Raw genomic sequence first — 19,318 nt, 5'->3', positions numbered from 1 at the left:
TCCTGGGGCGCAGATCGTGACACGTTACATAGAATTTACATTTTGACAGTGAGGTCAAGATTGGACTATGGGTGCATTGTTTATGGATCTGCCCGCGAATCTGCTCTCAAGATGTTGAACCCAGTTCACCACCAGGGGTTGCGTTTAATAACTGGTGCCTTTCGTACATCACCAGTTGAGAGTCTATATGTCGAATCCAAGGAGTGGTCATTGGAGAGACGTAGGTTCTACCTCTCAGCATCATATGCGCTTAGAGTGAAAGGCTATCCAGAACATCCTGCACTCCAGTCTGTGAGGGAGACACGGTTTAAGCAGTTCTTTCTCAGCAAACCCACAGTTATACCTCCTTTTAGTATGCGTGTGCTACAGGGAATCGAAACGTATGAGTTCATTGAGTATCACACACCAATTTTGCAAGCGTGTGCGGGAGCTCCGCCGTGGGACGTACTTCCAGAATGCAATTACTCTTTAGCTAAATATAACAAACATGGCACTCCACCATGTGTGCTCCAACAAGAATTCAGTTATGTAGCCGAAAGCTTTGGAGATCACACTGCTTTTTATACCGATGGGTCAAAGACACACACATCCGTTTCTTGTGCAATGGTTACTGAATCTTGCACGAAGTCTCAGCGGCTTCCAAACTCTGCATCAGTTTTTACTGCAGAGCTATATGCAATAATCATGGCGCTTAGCTTCATCCTATACCGTCAGATCAAGTCTTCGATCATCTACAGCGATTCACTCAGTTCTCTTAAAGCCATCGGTACAATACAGAAACAGAAAAATCACCTTGTATTAAGGGCCCGATATCTTGCAACCAAGGTAATCAAAAAAGGTATCTGTTTAGGTTTTTGCTGGGTTCCCAGCCACGTTGGGATACCCGGCAATGAACTCGCAGATGCAGCAGCTGCAGCTGCGCTCTCTTCTGAAGTGAGCCTATTGGAGAGTCCCTCTCAAGACCTTAGGTCAGTCCTGAGGAGGAAAATTAATGTGAAATGGCAACGAGAGTGGGCTACACGAGAAAACAACAAGCTTTGGATGTCGAAAAACACAATTTTAGGAAGCATACCGAGTTTTAAAAATCGTCTCCATTCAGTAGTTTTTAGTCGCTTACGCATTGGCCACACACACCTCACACATGGTTTTTTACTGCGCCGGGAGGAACCACCGGAATGTACGCAGTGTGGGGAGCAGCTGTCTGTGCTGCACATCCTAATCACGTGTCCTGCACATGAACCTCATCGTCAGTATCACTTTAAAGAGCTTTACAGATATCAGTTGCCACTTCATCCAGCCTTGTTGTTGGGTGATGAGCCCCTTTTACCCTTCATAAGAGTTTTTAACTATTTTAAAGATATTGGCTATTTAAATGCAATATAGTTTTACCCAGGTGCTCATGTATCTTGTTTTACTGTCTAAACATTTCTAAAACTATGGTTTTAGTTTAATCTTGCTGCTTTTACATAGTCACCAACCATCCACATTGTCTTTTCACCATAGCTTTGGCGCACTATGACCCTAGTTGTCCGTGCGCCATAAAAACCTGAATAATCATCAACATCTGTGTGCTTGCAAGATATGGTTTAGCACCTTAATAACTGCGGAAGACAGAGCACTGAAAATTGTCAAAACATTGCTTAAACGGTGTGGCTTACTGTATGCACAAGATACAATGGCACACGATACTCCTGTATTCGTTTTCGAAGCATCGGTGCATGTCTCCACATGGTCGCCAAAGGTTTGCTTGAGGGCTGCAAATTCTTGTTTTGACATTGAGCCCCATTTTTCCTGAAGAAAGGGAACAGAAGAGCCTGTGCTATCGCCTTTAATTTTCCGAAGTCTATCCCAAGCGACCTTGGATGGGGTGCTGTATGTTAAGGAGGACATAAAAATGCACTACGTGGGGCGCTTGGTCTGTTTTCTCATCCAATTTGCTTTTGCACGTGCTCTTTGAAGAGCACGCAAGTTTCCTGGGGTGGGCTACCCCCCACCCCAGAAAACCTCCGTGGGGTGCGAAAGATACTCCAAGCTCTGTTCCGTTCTTTGAGAGTGTTTCCAGAGGTCACTTATCGACCAATGATTGAGACGCTTGGGGAGACGGCCAGACATTTGCGGTACGGATTTCACAGCATCATTTATTATTGAATTGGTGATAACATTATTTGCTTCTTCAATGCTAGTATCCTGAATATATAAAGATACAAGGATGGCTTCTTTCTGCAACAAGCTCCAATCCGCTCCTGAAAGTTTCCATCGTGAACCTTAGAGAATGTGTTGGACCACACACAAACACACATAAATGGGATGATGATGTGATAGGTCATTCTCCGCCATTATGGCGGTACACTGCCCCATTGCGCTTGTGTTCGGCAGTAGAGAGTAAGGGACAATGTGGGGTCCACGGTGTAAAGCAGAGAGTGGGCGGTGATGTCAAGTTGCCATTGAGACTGCATCATGGAGCCAGTGAGGCTTGAGACCAGGTAACGGCGGTCCCCCTGAGACAGGATGATGGGGACACGCCGGGTGTACTGGAGCGCGGATGCGGCTGTTCGATTTGCGTCCTCGTTCCCGCTGATGCCCACAAGACCCGGGATCGACTGGAAGACGAGAGAGTGGCCTTTTGCGCGCTTGCTTTCTTGTATACTTCTAGAATTTCAATGACCAGAGGATGAGGAAGCCACACCTTCCCACGCACTGCAGCTCAGATCTTGAATCCGTAAAACGACACAGGAGTGAACGGCGCTGTCGGTAAATTTCGGTAAAATTTTTTCGGTAAATAAATAAATAAAATAGTAAATTTCGGCGAGGCGAAAAGAATAGCATAAAGCTCAGCGCATGTTGACGAAGTTTTGATGTGAGAGATGATGGTAATCTGAAATTGACTCGGAGGGAATGACAAAGGCAGACGTCGAACTTCCCCTGGTGGTTGAGCCGTCCGTGAAAACTGTGGTGGAAGTCTCGTAACATGAGCTCATCATATCGAGAGTGAGCTGCTTCGTCACGCATGCAACGACGTTGCCTTCCTTCCCTGTTAGCACCGACAGGAAGCTGCAGGGCGTCAGTAAAGTCCAAGGGGGAGTGTTGGGAGCGGTGGGTGGGACCACAAACTCAGGTATCCTAGCCTTCAGTTGAGAGACACATGGGCGTACGCTGCTGTGCTTGCGTCTCCGGAGCTTCCTAACTAGCGGATGCCGCCGATGGTGAGCTAGAAGGCGGAGGTACTGCCGACACGTCTCCCAGAAGCGAAGCACTTCAAGCGTGTCTTGCTTAGCCTCAGCAATGACCATATAGGTCTGTGACGCCCGAGGGACTCCCAGGCACACTCGAAGACTGCGCGCCAGGACTGAAGCTGATGGGCAGAGGAAGGTGGAAGGACATTCAACTCAGGCAAGCTGTATGCAAGTGACGCTCGCACCAAAGCTCTTTGGACGACCGAAAGCGACGCCATGGAATTTTCCCGCTTCATGCCTGCCAGATGCCTGATCACGAAATTATATAGCTATCGGAAAATGGAAAATGTGCAGGGCTGAACAGTGAAATGTCCAAACAAAAGGAAACTGTGTTGACGAATCTATGTACGTGGGTACATGAATTTGAGCGACATAGTGGCCTTGAGAGAAGAACCCTCTCAAACATTTTCCCTCGACTATCTAGTTTTGAACTGCCCTTCAAGAGCTTGTGAGCGTTAAAATATCTTTAGATGATGTAGAGTTGAGGAAGTTGATCTTGTCTTTGAAGTTGATCAAGGTCTTTGATCTATTGATGATGGTTGTGTAAGTATGTTGAGTATACTGTGACTATGTGACTACTGTGACTATACCATGACTGTGTGAAGGTAGGCCTGGTGCGCGACTTCCTCCAGGTCTGTGACAAGTGTTTTGCAGCTATAGCGTGTGGAAGAACCACAGCCAATCCTCTGGATGCACCAGTATCAGTTCTAAGAACATTGTCTGCGTAAAGGATCTTAACTTTCTCAATGTAGGTACGCCTGTTGTAAGCAGAAGCAGACCGCCCTGTACTTTTCTTGAAGGATTACTTTTCCCACACTAAAAGTGGTATTTAACAAGAACAGAGAAAGCCTGGCTATTGTGTACTAAGGAGGTACAATCTCTGTTTGGTAATCTCTGCTTGCCTCTACACCGGCCTCCTTGTTTCTCTTTTTGCTCCTTCATGTGGGAATGCTCGCGTGGGTTATACGTCCAAGGGAGACCTGATGATGTTGATATCTGCGACATGCAGTCATCAATGCGAAGCTGTATGATGTGCCTGTCTGTTGACTTGTCCTGTTGACACACATGTCACGAAAATCTGCCGCGTCCGTGTGAACAACCGAGGTCATGAAAACAGCTTCTACAGTCTTGTGTGCACATATTTAGTTCTGTTTATCCCCTAGCTTCAGCAGTTCAGTGCTTTCCCTGTCGTACTCAAAAAATCGTAATTTGTTTTCGTTTCCGACAAACTTTCATCAGACGTCCCATTTGCCACATACTCGACATTTCTTGTTTCGAGCTCTAGACTGTTCATTATTAGCCAGATGTCCCGGGTCCGCATCGATAACAGGCTACGTGGTTACTGTCTTGCTGATGTGATGTCATCTTGTTCGCTGACTGCTCGGGAGTTTCCCGAGAGGAATATCTTTTCGGTCGTTGACGAACTTTTTCAACTTTCTGCACATTCATCGTCGGCCCAAGCCCCTTTCCTACCTTCTTCTAACGTTAGCGCCAACGAAACCCGTTCTTCTAGTGAAAGTTGCCCCCTTGTACCAGTAGCCGCACACGAAGAGCTATCAGCGTTGTACCCTTCAACAGCTGGGTCTTGATTGTATCATTCTAGAAATGTCCGAACTTACACTTCTATGCCAAACATCTTAGCTCGCTAACAGAGACATGTGCGACTCGTCTGCTAGTTGATTCCGTGTGCGGAACTGGTAACATACGACAATTGAAGGTACTCCAAAATATGCTTCAAAATGCGCAGCGCCCGCTGTGACAAGTCCGGAGAGTCCGGCGTCTCACTGTATATGCCTTCTCTCGAAGACGTCTGTGGCACTGCTGTGACCGTTGTAGTACATCGAGCACCGAAGGTACGTTTGCCTTCAACACCCAAGCAGTAGACGAGTATCGCTCTCTTGCTAGCAGGCGTGAATGTTGAATCCGCAACTGCGCCCAAGTAGTTGAGGAAAATTCATTGTCGTTGTTTCCATAACAGTTTAGGTTCACCAGACAAATGTAGGAATGATGACGGTGACTGTAGTCCAAATGCGCTCATTGCACGGATACGCTCTTCTTAATGCCTCGTCGCCACTATGTCACTAGCGTGGTTTCATGAAGTATCCTAAGCTGTACACAATATTCGGTCCATATTGGTGATCATTGGCGCTTCTGTTCCAATATGGGGCCCGTTTCGCCAAATTGCGAAAATCATGGCAATATGGGCCTGATATCGCCCCTGTACACCCCATATTAACTGAAAATACAGAAAATGCTACGTACCCGTGTTGCACAAGTACCCAAGCAGCATGGCAAGATTGGACGTTGAAGCGCGTGGAATGCCCAATTCAGTACGCCGTTACATCCAACAACTTACCGCAGATGATACACATTGTTCGAAACAGTCAGCATACGGTGCAATACCATGGTAACGTTCACTAGAGCTCGACAACTCAACTGTCCACTTTTAGTCCTATACATGTACTTTTTAACTAACTAGTCTTCAGTGGTATTTGGCGCATTATGGCCTTTGTAGCTGATGCGCCAATAAAACCCGAATCAAATAAAATCAAATCAAATCAACTGTCCACGTTCTGGTACACAGGGGTGGCATCCAATGTATTGCTCCGTTGACGAAAGCGTGCTGGGCGAATGCAATGCATCCTGGACAGGTCCTGGTCGCACGTCACAGCAAACGTCAAGGCACACGTGACCTTAAAGATGGCGGCGCCCGTGATCGGCGGCCAAACCGTTTGTAAACAATGCGGTTGTTGTTTCTGGACGACGTTTTGGATGTTTTTCGATCACGGTAATTATTTTTATCCCATAATCTCGCAGGTAAACGCGAAGTTTCACACATAAAGCCTGGTATTGTTGACAACTTCCCAAGATGTGATGACGACCGCGCGTTAAGACTTCCCGAGCCGATGCGATGTACTTAAACTAAGGGGAAATGTGCATATTGCGGAAGAAGCACCGCATAGTTTATGCTAGCAAAATACGGTCATCTCTTTGTGTTATGACGGTGAAAATATGTCGGTAAGCGGCAAAACGACATGTAAACAAAGTCACATGACCTCAAAATGACGTTTTCTATGACGTGCGACCAGGACAAGATGGCAGTTTTGCCAAAAGCACCCGCTTGAGGGTAGTTACAACAATGGCGGGTTTGTGTCACCCCTGTGTTCTGGTACCAGTCACCATCTTGCTTCGCGATGCCAATGCCAATCGCTCAAGCCAACTGAGAGCGAGCGGGTCGTTTGAGTGAAATCATGCGTCCTACAACTAATGCGCACGCGGAGACTCGGATCGGACGTTTCCTACCGGCTAAAATACCGCTGGCTCCTGTAAAGTTAACGGATTTGCGGGACGTCAAGTAAAAAGCTCATTGGTTGATAGGAAGAGATGGCTCTTCTGTAAAGTTACGTGCTTTCAAGTTCCTGCAAGCAGTGTGGGTTGCTCTGACGTATGTCCGTCACCGTCACGAAAGCGTTTCGCTCATTTGTACTCTCGGAACTGATTCGAAATTTTGGGTACATAGAATATTACGATCCCAATGAAGGCTTCTGAGGGATCTTTCGCATTGACAGTTCCGTGGTACTGCTTGCGCCCTTCACGAAGACGGGCGTAGCAACCGCTCTTCGCTTTTGAGGTGATGAGGTGCACTTTTTATTGTATGCATCGCGGATCAGTGAGATCTGCAGAAATGAAAAATCAAATAGAAGAGAGAAGTAATATCAGTGTCGGATATTGAATCTGATAATGCTTCATTATTACACGGGCTCCCCGTTGGCGTTATCACAGATATATTGGCAATATTGGCGCAAAATGGGCTTGCCAATATGGGCAGCCGATATCAGTCCCATATGGATTAATATTGCACTCCCAATATTGGTCCAATATTGGCAGCCCTTGGACCAATATTAGTGTGCTGCTTGTTGTAAACATTACACCCGGTAGTCAGCATAGCCAGTTATGCAACAACGTTTATTTCCTACAAACCATCCGTTTAAAACGGAAGCCAGCTAGCGGTTTGGAACACAGCATGTCACCTGGTAAGGATGTATGACATAAGCCATCTGAATGACACAACTGTTACCTTGTTCGTTCGTGACACAGACCAGTCTTGCAGATAAACCGGAGGGCTTTCCTGAAAGGTGCTTTCCGGAGATCCAATGTAGGTATTAAGAGATAATGTTTAATAGATGCAAATGCCTTACGTAAGTCGATGAACGTGTCTACCGCTGTCACTGTTGGGTAACCTGTCGAAGCCCGAATTGTTTATTGTTTGACGAGACATTTCTTTTTTTTTAATTAGGCGTGCGCTAAGACAAGTAAGTCTCCATATCTCTTACTAGAGAAAAGTATCACATAGTTAACACTTTCTTTTGCGCCACATTTATTGTGACACTGTCGAACCGCCCCAAAAGTGCTCAAATTTGCCGCCTCTCAATTTCGTAGCAGAGCACTTTTATCAAACTGTGGAACAATTTATTCGCAATTTCTTTTTCATTCAGCACGTTGACTTTGGCTGAGCACACTACTGTTTCAAGTCTGTCGGGTGCACCTACAGAAACGATATTATGCTGGCCCATCATCAGCTCGGGCGCGGAGAGGGTTTATTGCACACCCGCAAGGTAAATTTACCCAGGTGGCGAAGGCGAGGAAAAAAAAAAAAATCTGACCCAGCAACGCTGTCATATCCGTTAGTAGAGCGATCCTGGGTGTTGGTAGCACAGGTACGGTCGTAAACAAAAAATATTTACGACGCGCGCATGGGTCTTGTATAAACTAATTGTTTATTCAAAATTGAAGTATAGGAAAAGCCATCTGGTTGCACCACTAGTCCACATATACGAAATCATCGACCACCTGAGTACGTTTCCATATCCTGCTCCACTGCGCATGTGTAGCAGTACGCTGGTTTGTCCCTGCATTCTTTTATCCGTGCCGTGTACCCGTGTATTGTAATGCGGAGTTCGTACAGTTCGTACAGTTTTTGGATTAAACAGGAAGCGACGTTCACATTTCGAAGCTGTAGGCCAAGACTAACACGTGTGAACAGATGTGTGCTATGCATCCCGTGTTGCTGGCCCCAAGAAAAAAACAAGGCTTCGTCATGGCAAGACCGGCCATGATAGCGTGAGTGTTAGCGAATCAGCTGTGTACCAACGATGCCGTGTTTTTTGCAACGGACCCATGATGACCACTCGTTGAAATAATACAAACAGCTAATCACTACATGTAGGTCTAGGTTAGTGAAACTTCCTGTTTATCTGTGGTTCGCGTACCCTTCGCCAAAACCTGTGATAACTCTATGTGTTTCGAACTGGTATGTGTCATTAAACGTGATGTGATTTATTCTTCTCTGTTCTCGTCTGGCATTGCTGTCCTGGGTGGCTAGTATGGTTCGGTAAGGATATGCGATACCGATAAGGTTCGGTATGCACTACTTATTATTCATGCTGCTGACGCCATATGTCATTTATTTACAAAAATAGTAGTCCGCGCAACGGATGGATGGCGCTGACAGTCTCTATCATGGCGCCATCTGCAGACGCATAGCCCTATGGGAGTTTCGCTACCTGTTTATACCTTTCACCCGCACGTGTCTCTTCTAGCATAACATGCGTCGTCCTCTTGCTTGCAGGGAACACAATGGCCTTACGGCTGCAAATATTATTGCAGGTCCTCGCCTCACCTCATTGTCAATCATCCTGATGGAAGTCACTGTCTGGTAAGTCCGTCAGTTCTCGCTCTTTAAATTATTGATGAAATATCTCGTCCGCACGTCTATAAAGTTTGGGATGAATAAGGGTGAATTATGTAGCCAATTCGCCTTGAAGTGGGTACCAGGGTCCATGCTGGCAGGTGGGATTCGCGTATGAAAATCTCCGGAAGGGACGTTGTTTCAACAGACGCGGTCATGCAATGCGCTTAGATTAACAGACAACACAAGAGCCAAATAAAATAGAAAAAATGCGCGGATGAGACTGGCATCGATGTTTTTCGTTCGACAGCGTTTAATCGCAGGAGTCTGAAGTACTCGGGTGTAAGGTATATTCACGCATGCAGGTTGTCCCAGCTAAATGTGACCATATTTTTGGAAAAGGTATCTATCACTTTTTCCGAGATGAAATCAATTGCAATATAGCATATGCTGAAGGGCACTCCCTAGGAGGGCATTAGCAGGCTCCTAACGCAAGCTCCTGATTAACTTTCAGTAATGAACTTTTTCATTATAAAAGCTATGAAGTTCTTGCAATGAGAACATCTGATCTCTTCGGTCACTAGATACCAAAACCGTTTTCAGAACAAAAATCCGTTCGATAGATCGTCTGCAAAAAAACTCGTAAATGAACACCTTTTTTTCTTTATTTTGTTCATTGTGCATCGTCGAAGAAGCGTCTTTCCTTCGTCCCCAGTGTGAGAGAGTGAAAGAGCACAGAACCGCCTCATGCGTCGAAAATTAGCTTTAGCTTGTGGAAACAAAAAGAAATGTATCGGGTGACTCTGTCGCAACTGCCCTTATCTTGGGTATATTTTCTGTTTTCTTTTAATCTTTTAATTTCCTCGACACAAGAGGCGATAGTGTGCTCTTTCATCTTCTTGTATTATGGATGAAGGAAAGATGCGTCTCTAGAGATGTGCAATTAATAAAATAAATAAACATTTGTGTTCCTTCATCAATTTGTTTGCGAACGATCTATCGAACGAATTTTTGTTCTGAAAACGGCTTTGGCATCTGGTGGTCTCATTGAAACGTCTTCGTAGCTTTTATAATTAAAAAGTTAATTGTTGAAAGTCAATTAAGAAATTGCCTTGGGAGTCTGCTAATGCCCTCCTAGGGAGAGCCCTTCAGCAGATGCTATATAGCAATTGATTTCATCTCCGAAAAAGTGATAAATATATATTAAAAAAATAGGGTCACATTTAGCTGGAACACTCTGTATGTTACGTTTGCTTCGTAGTAAAGATTACCTTACCATCGAAAGAAGCAGCATATCGATTATCAAAGGAACCAGGTGTTATTCAGATCTTACAAATCATATTGTGTTTACTCGGGTCCAATAGCACAATATGTTGTACAACCTGACCAATTGTAAGAGTTACAACTTTGTTTACAAGATGTCTGGCACCTCCAGTGCGCAAATGGTGTCATATCTGTGCTGCCCATCACGCTCACAACGGATGTACTTTAAGATAATTATGTAAATGGCTGCCTTATCAGCAGAGTTGTGGCGTCTTTCCGCAGCGGTTATCAAGATCTCCGATTCAATGCGTGAACGAACAAAAGAGGCGAGTGGCAGTACTTTTCTCATAGCCAGGCTTAACACGTCTTTGGAACCGATCGGCTTTTCACTTCGCAGCGACGTCGGGAAGAAAGAACGCGTGATTGCAGGTTAGGGAAAGCACAAGGTAATATGCACGCAATGACTTTCTTGCTGTATGATGTGCTACAAAACGAAGAAAAAGTAACATGAATGCATGAATGCAAATACAATCGCGCCAACGTAGGTGAGGTCTAAAATAAAGCGTTGAATAGAATGAACACGTCACAATTATTCCATAAAACAAAACGAATGATTTTATTTTCATTATCATCAGTGAGGCGTCACCACATAGCAGACGGGGCAACGGTGCCCTAGCAGCACCTGATCTACGCCCTGTATTGGCTATATCGGCAAATCTGGTCCAATATCGGCCCTGTACCAAAATATTTACATTGTATCCTGTGTCTATTGGGTTTAAAAGCCATTATGGCCGACATTCTACAAACATTTAGAAAATGGTCGGGGATATTTGCGTGTGGGCAATGAAGAAAAATATGCTCTAGAGCTTCCAGATCTCCGCAGTGTCGGCATCTGGAAGAGTCTACTTGGATGAAGCACCAAGGCAACTGACCTAAAAAGCCACCTTGATTCCCATCTGATGAATTAATGTGGCGTCCTGGAGACAAGTTGTCCGTTATGATGAGAGTGGTGATGATTTGGGACCCAAAGTTAAAAGCGCTAAAATCCTTGACGGTGCGGGAAACTAAAGTAAAGGGAAACTCCGCACCAAAAACATGTTGAGGTAACAAGGCATCTTCAATCCGTACTGTGTGACATTTCAGTGTATACAATTTATCATCCCCAAGTAGCGCAGATAATTAGAAAATGAACATTTTCGTTTAGTGATTAGGCGCTTTTCCACGGAAAAGCAGTCCACCAACACCGGTATTCTTCGTCTGCGGCTTTCTGTAGGTCGTGCTTATACCGCTGGCGAATATATTAGAACGCGCGTTACAAAGCGCGTGCCCGAAAAACAGACGGTGGCCCACACGACGCTACCGGTGACGTCACGCATGGCACAGGAGGTAGGCTAGGGAACCTTGAGAAGTTTAGGTTTCGTTTTTTAGGTTTCGTTTTTCGAGCTTCCCGTCTGCTTTGGCAACTAACGAGTCCCCGACTGCCAAACCAGCTTTATTTTTCATTTCGGAAGAATGAATCGAACTTATTTACACCACTATTATAATAGTTTCGGATTGTCCCGGAGTCTCACTTTAAAGAGGGACGCACCACCGAAATCAGTGCTGTGTGTTGCGCGTCAGTTGTGCGGGACTGTCGTCCGTTCAGCTTTTGGTAATGAAGAGATGTGTTTCGTGACACCCGGCATGCGAGCGTTCGATCAACTCTTCTAGGCCTAGGTGAGGGGGATGCCATTTGTCCATTGGCGGGAAACCAGGGGTGCCACTAGATGTCGAAGAATAGAACGACTGCCTATACTCCTAGCGGCGAAATAATGGTCCGTCTCCCAGATAAAGCTGCTTCTCGTCTGAGCTGAGCTGGCGCTGTCAGCCTGTTTATTTCCCACGACGCCACACTGGGCCGGAACCCACAGGCGAACCAGCCTGTGCCCAATTTTTACAAGCTGGCAAGTCGTTAACGCATACATCACTAGGGAGCGGACGAGCCTCGTAAATAGCTTGAGATACAGATTTTGTGTCAGTGAACGCTGTTCATTCTCACGTGGTAAAATCAACATTGTGCTGCTGGAACAGTAGAAAGGATTAGATTCCTGAAGCAGTTTGTGATCAGTTTGTATGCGAAGGGCATCGTCCTTGCACCAGCACTTCGGATGGTATTACGAATGCCAAGGCAGAATTGGCGTTTAAGTGCCATTCGTGTATGCTTCCGATAAAGTAGAAAATTTGGAAAAAAAAAATCTTCTACCAGAACACGAGAACGGGTACGAATAATTTGAGGGTGAATTTGCTCTCTTCGTTCCCGAAGATTCAGAAGGCTTACAAAGACGGCCGGTACTGGTAGAGACGCGGTTCCGGGGGTGTCACGGAAGAAGCAGTTGAACCGCGTGGACGTATTCTCTTTGCTGCCTGATTTACCTTAGTTTTTTTCACTGACCGAGATCAAGCTGTTCTCCCCAATCACAGGAGAGAACACATGCCAGGAGGGGAACGGGGTCGCAGGTCCCTGGGAGTCCGCGCCATCCTGGAAGAACCTGACCTCCGGGCGATCAGACCTGCTTAGCGCTGGAGACAGGAGTCGCTATACGGGGGAGAGATGCTCCAATGGAGAACGTACGCCAGCATCAGGGAAAGCATCACAAACGGAGCGCCTTAATGCGTTCGATGATGATGAGGTGATGAAGCCGCAGGCAAACAGTGCCATCTATGGATGTTCTACACATCCCCAACTCAATAACTCACAATGTGCTCATCACGACGCAAAAGAATGTTCTGTACCACTGAATCAATAAACATGACACTCTCATAGTCCACGTCTCATCGGAGTACTCAGCGCAACGCCTAATGAGCATTGGGTCAGTCGCTAGGATCGCAATCCAAGCCTCTATCCCACAGTCCCACCACAGCATTACCGGAAGAATCACTGGCGTCCCTTGACGTCAAGGCGAGGAACGTCTGCTCGAACACTTCTGTCCCAGCTGTGGTACTGAGGTAAAACGTGGATATGCCTACTCTTGGGAAAGTGAAGGGCCTCCAGACACCATCGTTAAGACTATACTGTGGTCCTGACTTTTAAATCTGGCAAGCCGCTAGCAGCGGAGATTCCCCAACGCAATTTTACAACTACCAGGCGTTTGGTTACTAGGCTCGTGACTGTCGTGACTCGAAAAATGCAAAGTGTGTTCTGGCCCACATGAATATACGCAATGTGATCATAAGCACATATGATCATAAGCACTGTAACTCACGATGTCTGCCCATATGTGCAAATTCTGGCGGTCACCACACCGCAATTTACAACAGTCAGGGGTTCGCTTGACATCACCATCGTGTCATTATGCATCCTACCATCGGTGAGATACGACGTGGATGAGCTGGACTCCCTTATAGCTTGCCTCCCCCCGCCTTTCGTGCTCTGCGGAGACTCGAGTGCTCACAGTGACGTCTGGGGCAGCACGCGTACTGATGGTAGAGGCGAGCAACTAGTAGACCTTCTCGTGGACAAGAATCGCTGCGTTTTACACGGCGGTTCACCAACTTTCATCTACTCTACTTACGGCCTTCCTGCGTTGCCGTCACCGACGCATCATTGTCATTCGACCATCGGCTCCTCTGGGGTGACTATGCGGACACCCTTGGCATCAAGCGCCTACCTGTCCTGGTCGGTATGCCGCATCTTGCCGACCCTCGACATCGCACTCCGCCAAGCAGATGGATTGGCGACGATTCGTATGATTGCTCGAGTCATCCCTTGCACGTGACTAGCTCAGCAGTACGGGAGACTTCTGTTGCGCTGTGGCCACCGCCAACCAGGAAGGAACAACAATGCACCGTGCCCACTTAAGTAACATATCTTGGATCCAAGACTTCCTCGCAGATCGTCCCCCTTTTGTCCGCACTGCTGACGCATATACCATGGAGATGAACTTTAGTATATTTGTATTCTTTGGACAAACTAACGTGACCTCTAACGTCGGGCCAATCGTCAGAGTAGCTTTTTGCTTTGTTTTATTTTGTTTCCCTGGGTGACCTCTCACAAAGGAACCTGTGCAGCTCCTATGCCGAAAGATGATGTTCCAACCACTCAGAATGGCTTATCTATCCTACGAAATCTATGCATATGCTTGTCTGAAGCAGGTATGAGTTGAGTAGTACCTAGTTGATACCTGAGCAAGAAAGACCCAAACAGGGATCAGCAACGTGAAAACCAAAAATTCTTCCGGCGCGAAATGCTGCGTATATGCCACAGGTGTAGTGCTATGCTATTCTAAACGGCAGAATGGAATAGGAACTTACTTACCTGTCATCGAGTGGGTAGCAGAAAAATAGAGAATTTGTCCTTCTTGAATCGTTGCCGCACCAAGCAAGCGAACAGACCCGCCTTGCACTTATCTATCATTGAATTGACTTGCAGAAGTATCCAACAGGCTCGGAGCTTATCAGCGTCGGTATCGACGGACACTAAAAACCATCCAAAGCAGTACCGGCAAAGATGCTTTGCGTGCGTCTCTGCTACACTCACCATATTTCAAAACCTCACAGCGAGTTTCTTCGGCACCGCCGACACGGCGCCACAGATTACGCGCGCGTGTGCCACGGAAGGTTTATAGTTTCAAACCTACCAATGAGCACTCGGAGCGGGGGAGCGGCTGCAGGAGCCAATGGTCTGGTGACGGCAGAGAACTCGTGCTTCGACGTAAAAAATTTGACGTTTCATGACGTTTCATGACACGAAAAGCTCACGGCGCCTCACTTTAGCCCGCGAAAGAACTCGCGAGTTCCATCCCATTGACGATACCGCATTGTATCCAGTTCATCTAGGCGTCTTGCACGGACGCGTATTCAGCCCCTCTTATTTAACATCATTATGGCTTCCCTCCCTGCTCAGCTGCCAAGCCACACCCACATCACAATCTATTCATATGACATTTGTATTTGGACCTCTGCTTTTCATCGTGATGCGATCTAACGTCGCCTGCGACGCTCCTTGGACACAATCGCGCACTATCTTGCTGACCGCGGCCTAGCCATCTCACCTGCCAAGACTGTAGCCGTGACCTTTTCACTGAGATCGTTCCACAAATATCCAGTTTAAATTGATGGTTCGCCCCCAACCTTTGACAAAATCTGCCCTTGCGTCAGCTTCACAATTGACCGAGATATTGCATGGTCATCCCACGTGAAGACGCTTGTTACGAAAGCCTCCAGCCAGGTCAATGTCCTCGAACGTAGCGCATGCCCGTTTTGGGGCCCGTGCTGCCAGGACCGGTGTGCTGCCATGGGGTTCGCAACAACTGTTTGTCTCTATCTCTTTTCTTTTTCTTTTTTTTTTGCACACTGCGATGCAGCCTCCCGATCCTTCATGCCCTTAGCAGCACCCAAGAACTCCGTCGTCGTGTCTGTCTTGGAGTGCCGCTAATAACGGAGTCATATTCCGCATTCACCGAAGCCCATTCTGCCCCCATTGCCCCCATTTTGCGGGACTCAGCCACCCTCCGCGTCTACGCCCGCTGTCTGACGCAGCCTTCGCATCCCTTTCACCGCAATGATGTGAGCTGCCCTGCGTCCTATTTTTGCTAATTCAGCTGAGCGCTTGCGAGACTATTTCCCGACTTCGACACCTGTCTCTTCCTTTGTGCCAACATTATCGACCCTAAAACGGCCTCGCATGTACGCTGTTATACCGGACCTTTTCTGAAAACATGCAAAGCCGTGCGGTAGCCCAACAACTCGCTTTGACCCTCACCTCTACTTATGCCCATTGCACTTAAATCGTCACAGACGCATCCGCAATGTCTAACCTATCGGGCGCAACCTTTTATGTCACCGATACAGATTATGAACAGGCCTATAAATTGCCCTGACCCATGCCGTACACCGGGGCTGAACTTCTGGAATACGTTTCTGACTTGCCCCATGGGAAATGGATCGCCCTCACCGACATGAAGGCGCCCTTCCTGCGCTTGATGTTGTCCCGCCCAAAGTCTGATACATGATACCTGATACAGGATATACCTGATCATGCCGTACATCATGCCGGACGTACGACAGACTCTGTGCATCAATGGTAATGTTTGGTCACTCTAATGGGTGCGCGGTCATATAGGCTTGACCGGTAACACTCGCAGAGACATGTCTGAAAGACGAGATGCCACAGCTCTTATTCCTGCCACTGCACGACAGCCCCTTATACTTTCGGCTTACCACTTATCAATTTGCCGGCTGTGTGCGCCGTGCCCAAGCATTTAGATCTGAGGCCGTCGCCTCCAACAGTCACATGCAGTCAATCGACCCCTCAGTTTCCTTCTTCATTGCGTGTCGTTGCAGTCGTCAGGAGGAATCACTGCTGCACAGCCCCCGTCTCAGCGTTGCCCGCACACCATTGTTTCTTCACAAAACAGGCCAATACAGCTCCCCTTGTGTTCCAGCAGCGGCGAGGTAGCCGACATTCGCCATTATCTGCTACACCGCAAGCAACACATTCCCTCAAAGGCAAGCGAATGCCATCCAAGTCGTCCAATACAGCTTGACTGAAACACGATGTCCGTGGCCACCCTCCTTGGTCCCGTCCCACGGCATACCCAGTGGGCTGTCACCGCAGCCCTGCTGCGTTTCCTGAAGGATTCGGGCCTTGTGTCTGCCCTCTGACTGGGCTTCCGTGTGTCATGCCATGCCTGTACTGTACTAACTGTTCTTCTTCCTTCTTTCATTAATTTTTCCATTTATTTCTTTCTTTAATGTCCATGTTTGTTTATTGTACTTTTTATTTCTGGAATAGCAAGTCGGCATTAGCCTGGCTAATATCTTCTTAGATTTTTTTTTTCTTTTGATTCTATTAACCCCCCCCCCCCCCACACACACACACATACCACTCAGAGGGTGGCACGTCCTTTACTATGAAGCCAGTGAGGACAGAGAGTGTCCTCTGTGGCACTCGCTAAAAGTCGCTTTCAGGGTAGTAGCGAATTTTTCTGGGGAACGGGAGACGGCGATTCTGCAAACGCAAGCGCAGGTAGTGCCGAGCAATTTTTCGTTCACGTAGAACCTCAATCGAGAGATCACCAGCTTGAATAGGAACCTGTCGTGTTTTAACCATACTTGGAACTCCAAGGCAGCGACGAAAGCAACGACCAAACACTCTCCGAATGGTATTTAATAGTGACGTGCAAATATTCCAAACTTCCGAATCGAATAGTGTGCTATTCGATTCGGCCTTCGAAAGTGCCCCAGCAAAAGGTACGAACGCGGTGAAGGTGAAGCGTTATCACAGTGCGCCGGTCGATCAGTTTCGAAGTTGTGCGGCTGTACATTGACTGCTTTACCTTTGGTGCCATGGACGCCAACGAGCGCGACTTGGTTGATCGGAGCCCTGGAACGAACCCACGCAAACGGCGGAGTGTTTATGGGACTTCTTCGAGTGTTTATGGGACTACAGCGTCATGTGACGCTAAGTGTGCGACATGTGGGACTGTGCTATAAACACCGAGGGGACAACAACCCCTCTCCTCAATCAACTGTAACGACACCCCAGCGTTTACAATGCTATGAAGAGAAGGTGTCAGCAGCCGAGGCCTGCTAATGTGAAACAACGAAGCAGGAGCTGATGGCCACCTACTTGAAACAAAAACTGAAGAGCACTGATCGGCGCGCTAAGCTGCTCACAAAAAAGGTCGCGCAGGTTATTGCGAAATATCTTCATTCGTACTGTATCGTCAAATAAAACGGATTTCTGAGTCGCATCGATGCTGCAGCTCCCGCGTACATCGTCCCAAGCAGAACATCATTTTCCCAATCCGTAATCCCGAGCTTGTACGAAGAGGAAGTGCGGCGAGTAAAATATGAACGACAAACATGAACAACGGTGGAACCGATTGTTATTCAATCACCAGAGACGGCGGGGGTCCCACCGTCTGTGGGGGCTGTGCCCACTGTCCCCAATTGTCCCGACTGCAGGGGTCCCGCAGTGTTGACAGTTAAATGTCACTGACATGTCATAGCCTGGATAGTAACTTCGCAATTCACAACTACACCTTGGCGTGTACGACCCTCTGTCACAATGCTGGCAACATACGGAACATTCTAAAGGGCGTCGTGGAACAGTGACTGTTTTGTATTTCGAGATACGCCGTCGGTGTACGCAGCGACAGAGGTAGAAAACTAGGCGTCTACAAGAGCATCAAAATGGGCTCGAAGGACTTGAGGCGGAACCTGATGTCGTCGTTCCTGGAGGCTTGGAAGGCGTACGAAGTTGGGTAGCAATGGCAGAGACCAGGGCTGCCTTGGGATGTGACGTCTGAAGACTAAGAAAACGGAATAATCAAATAGACTACAATCACAAACCCCGACAGGCTCATAAACGGTGACAATTTTTTTATAATTAAAGTGTACTTCGTCAGTCGAGCAATATGGTACCATAGAGGAAGCTTCCAGATACCATGCGGTCCGAGTTAAACTCCACAAAGAAGCCTGCAACTACAGACGCAGCTGAATATAACTAAGCAACTCTCTAATGTTGAATTCCAATGGCAGATTCGGAGCGTTTCCAAAGCAAGTTTTGTTGCTCCGCCGAGAGCCAGTCTGTTCGATTGGCAGATTGGGAACAGTCCTGGAGTCTTCCAGTGGGAGCTTCGGAGCGGCATTCGAGCCAAGGTCGCTCCAGGGAGCAACCCAGACTGCTCCGCCAAAATAGGCAGATTCAACCGGAACTCTACGTGACGTGTCACTTGTCGCTCGTGCTTCCTATTTCCTGTCTCTGCTTCGGCAACATGGCCGCTTCCCGACGCGTCTTCGCCGTGACTAGTATGTCACGTCTTACGTTAGCAATTTTGTTTCTCGACGGAAGCAATGAGTCAGACATCACCAGGGCAACGTTAGGAGATTAGGAGGACCTTGATGTTGCAAAACATGGCGTTGTATTGGAACATGAGTACAATCTTCTTCTTCTTCTTCCTCCGTCTCTGACCGCCATCCACCAAGGAAGATTGGCCAGGGCTGAACTCCAAGTTGGGCGCAAGTGTTACAGTCGCAGATTCGGATCACTTGCTCTAGGCCAGATCAAGCCGCTCCACTGCGGAGTGTGCCACTTGCTCCGACTCTGCCATTGGAATTCAGCATAAGCTATTCCAGAAGCTTGCCGTGT

The 19,318-nt window shown here is 47.3% G+C and overlaps 1 protein-coding gene across 1 annotated transcript in view; it reads left to right on the top strand.

The window, feature by feature from the left end:
- LOC135375742 (uncharacterized) overlaps window positions 1–19,318 on the top strand; it is a 185,656-nt gene that overhangs the window by 147,903 nt on the left and 18,435 nt on the right. The window contains exon 6 of the mRNA XM_064608397.1: window positions 8,863–8,949. Within this exon, the coding sequence (XP_064464467.1) occupies window positions 8,863–8,949 (87 nt within the window). The remainder of the gene's footprint in view (window positions 1–8,862; window positions 8,950–19,318) is intronic.

Source organism: Ornithodoros turicata, chromosome 1, assembly GCF_037126465.1.
Source record: "Ornithodoros turicata isolate Travis chromosome 1, ASM3712646v1, whole genome shotgun sequence".
NCBI classification, from domain to species: Eukaryota; Metazoa; Arthropoda; class Arachnida; order Ixodida; family Argasidae; genus Ornithodoros; species Ornithodoros turicata.
The sequence above is the reverse complement of the archived record's forward strand: the minus strand, read 5'-3'. Positions and strand labels throughout refer to the sequence as shown.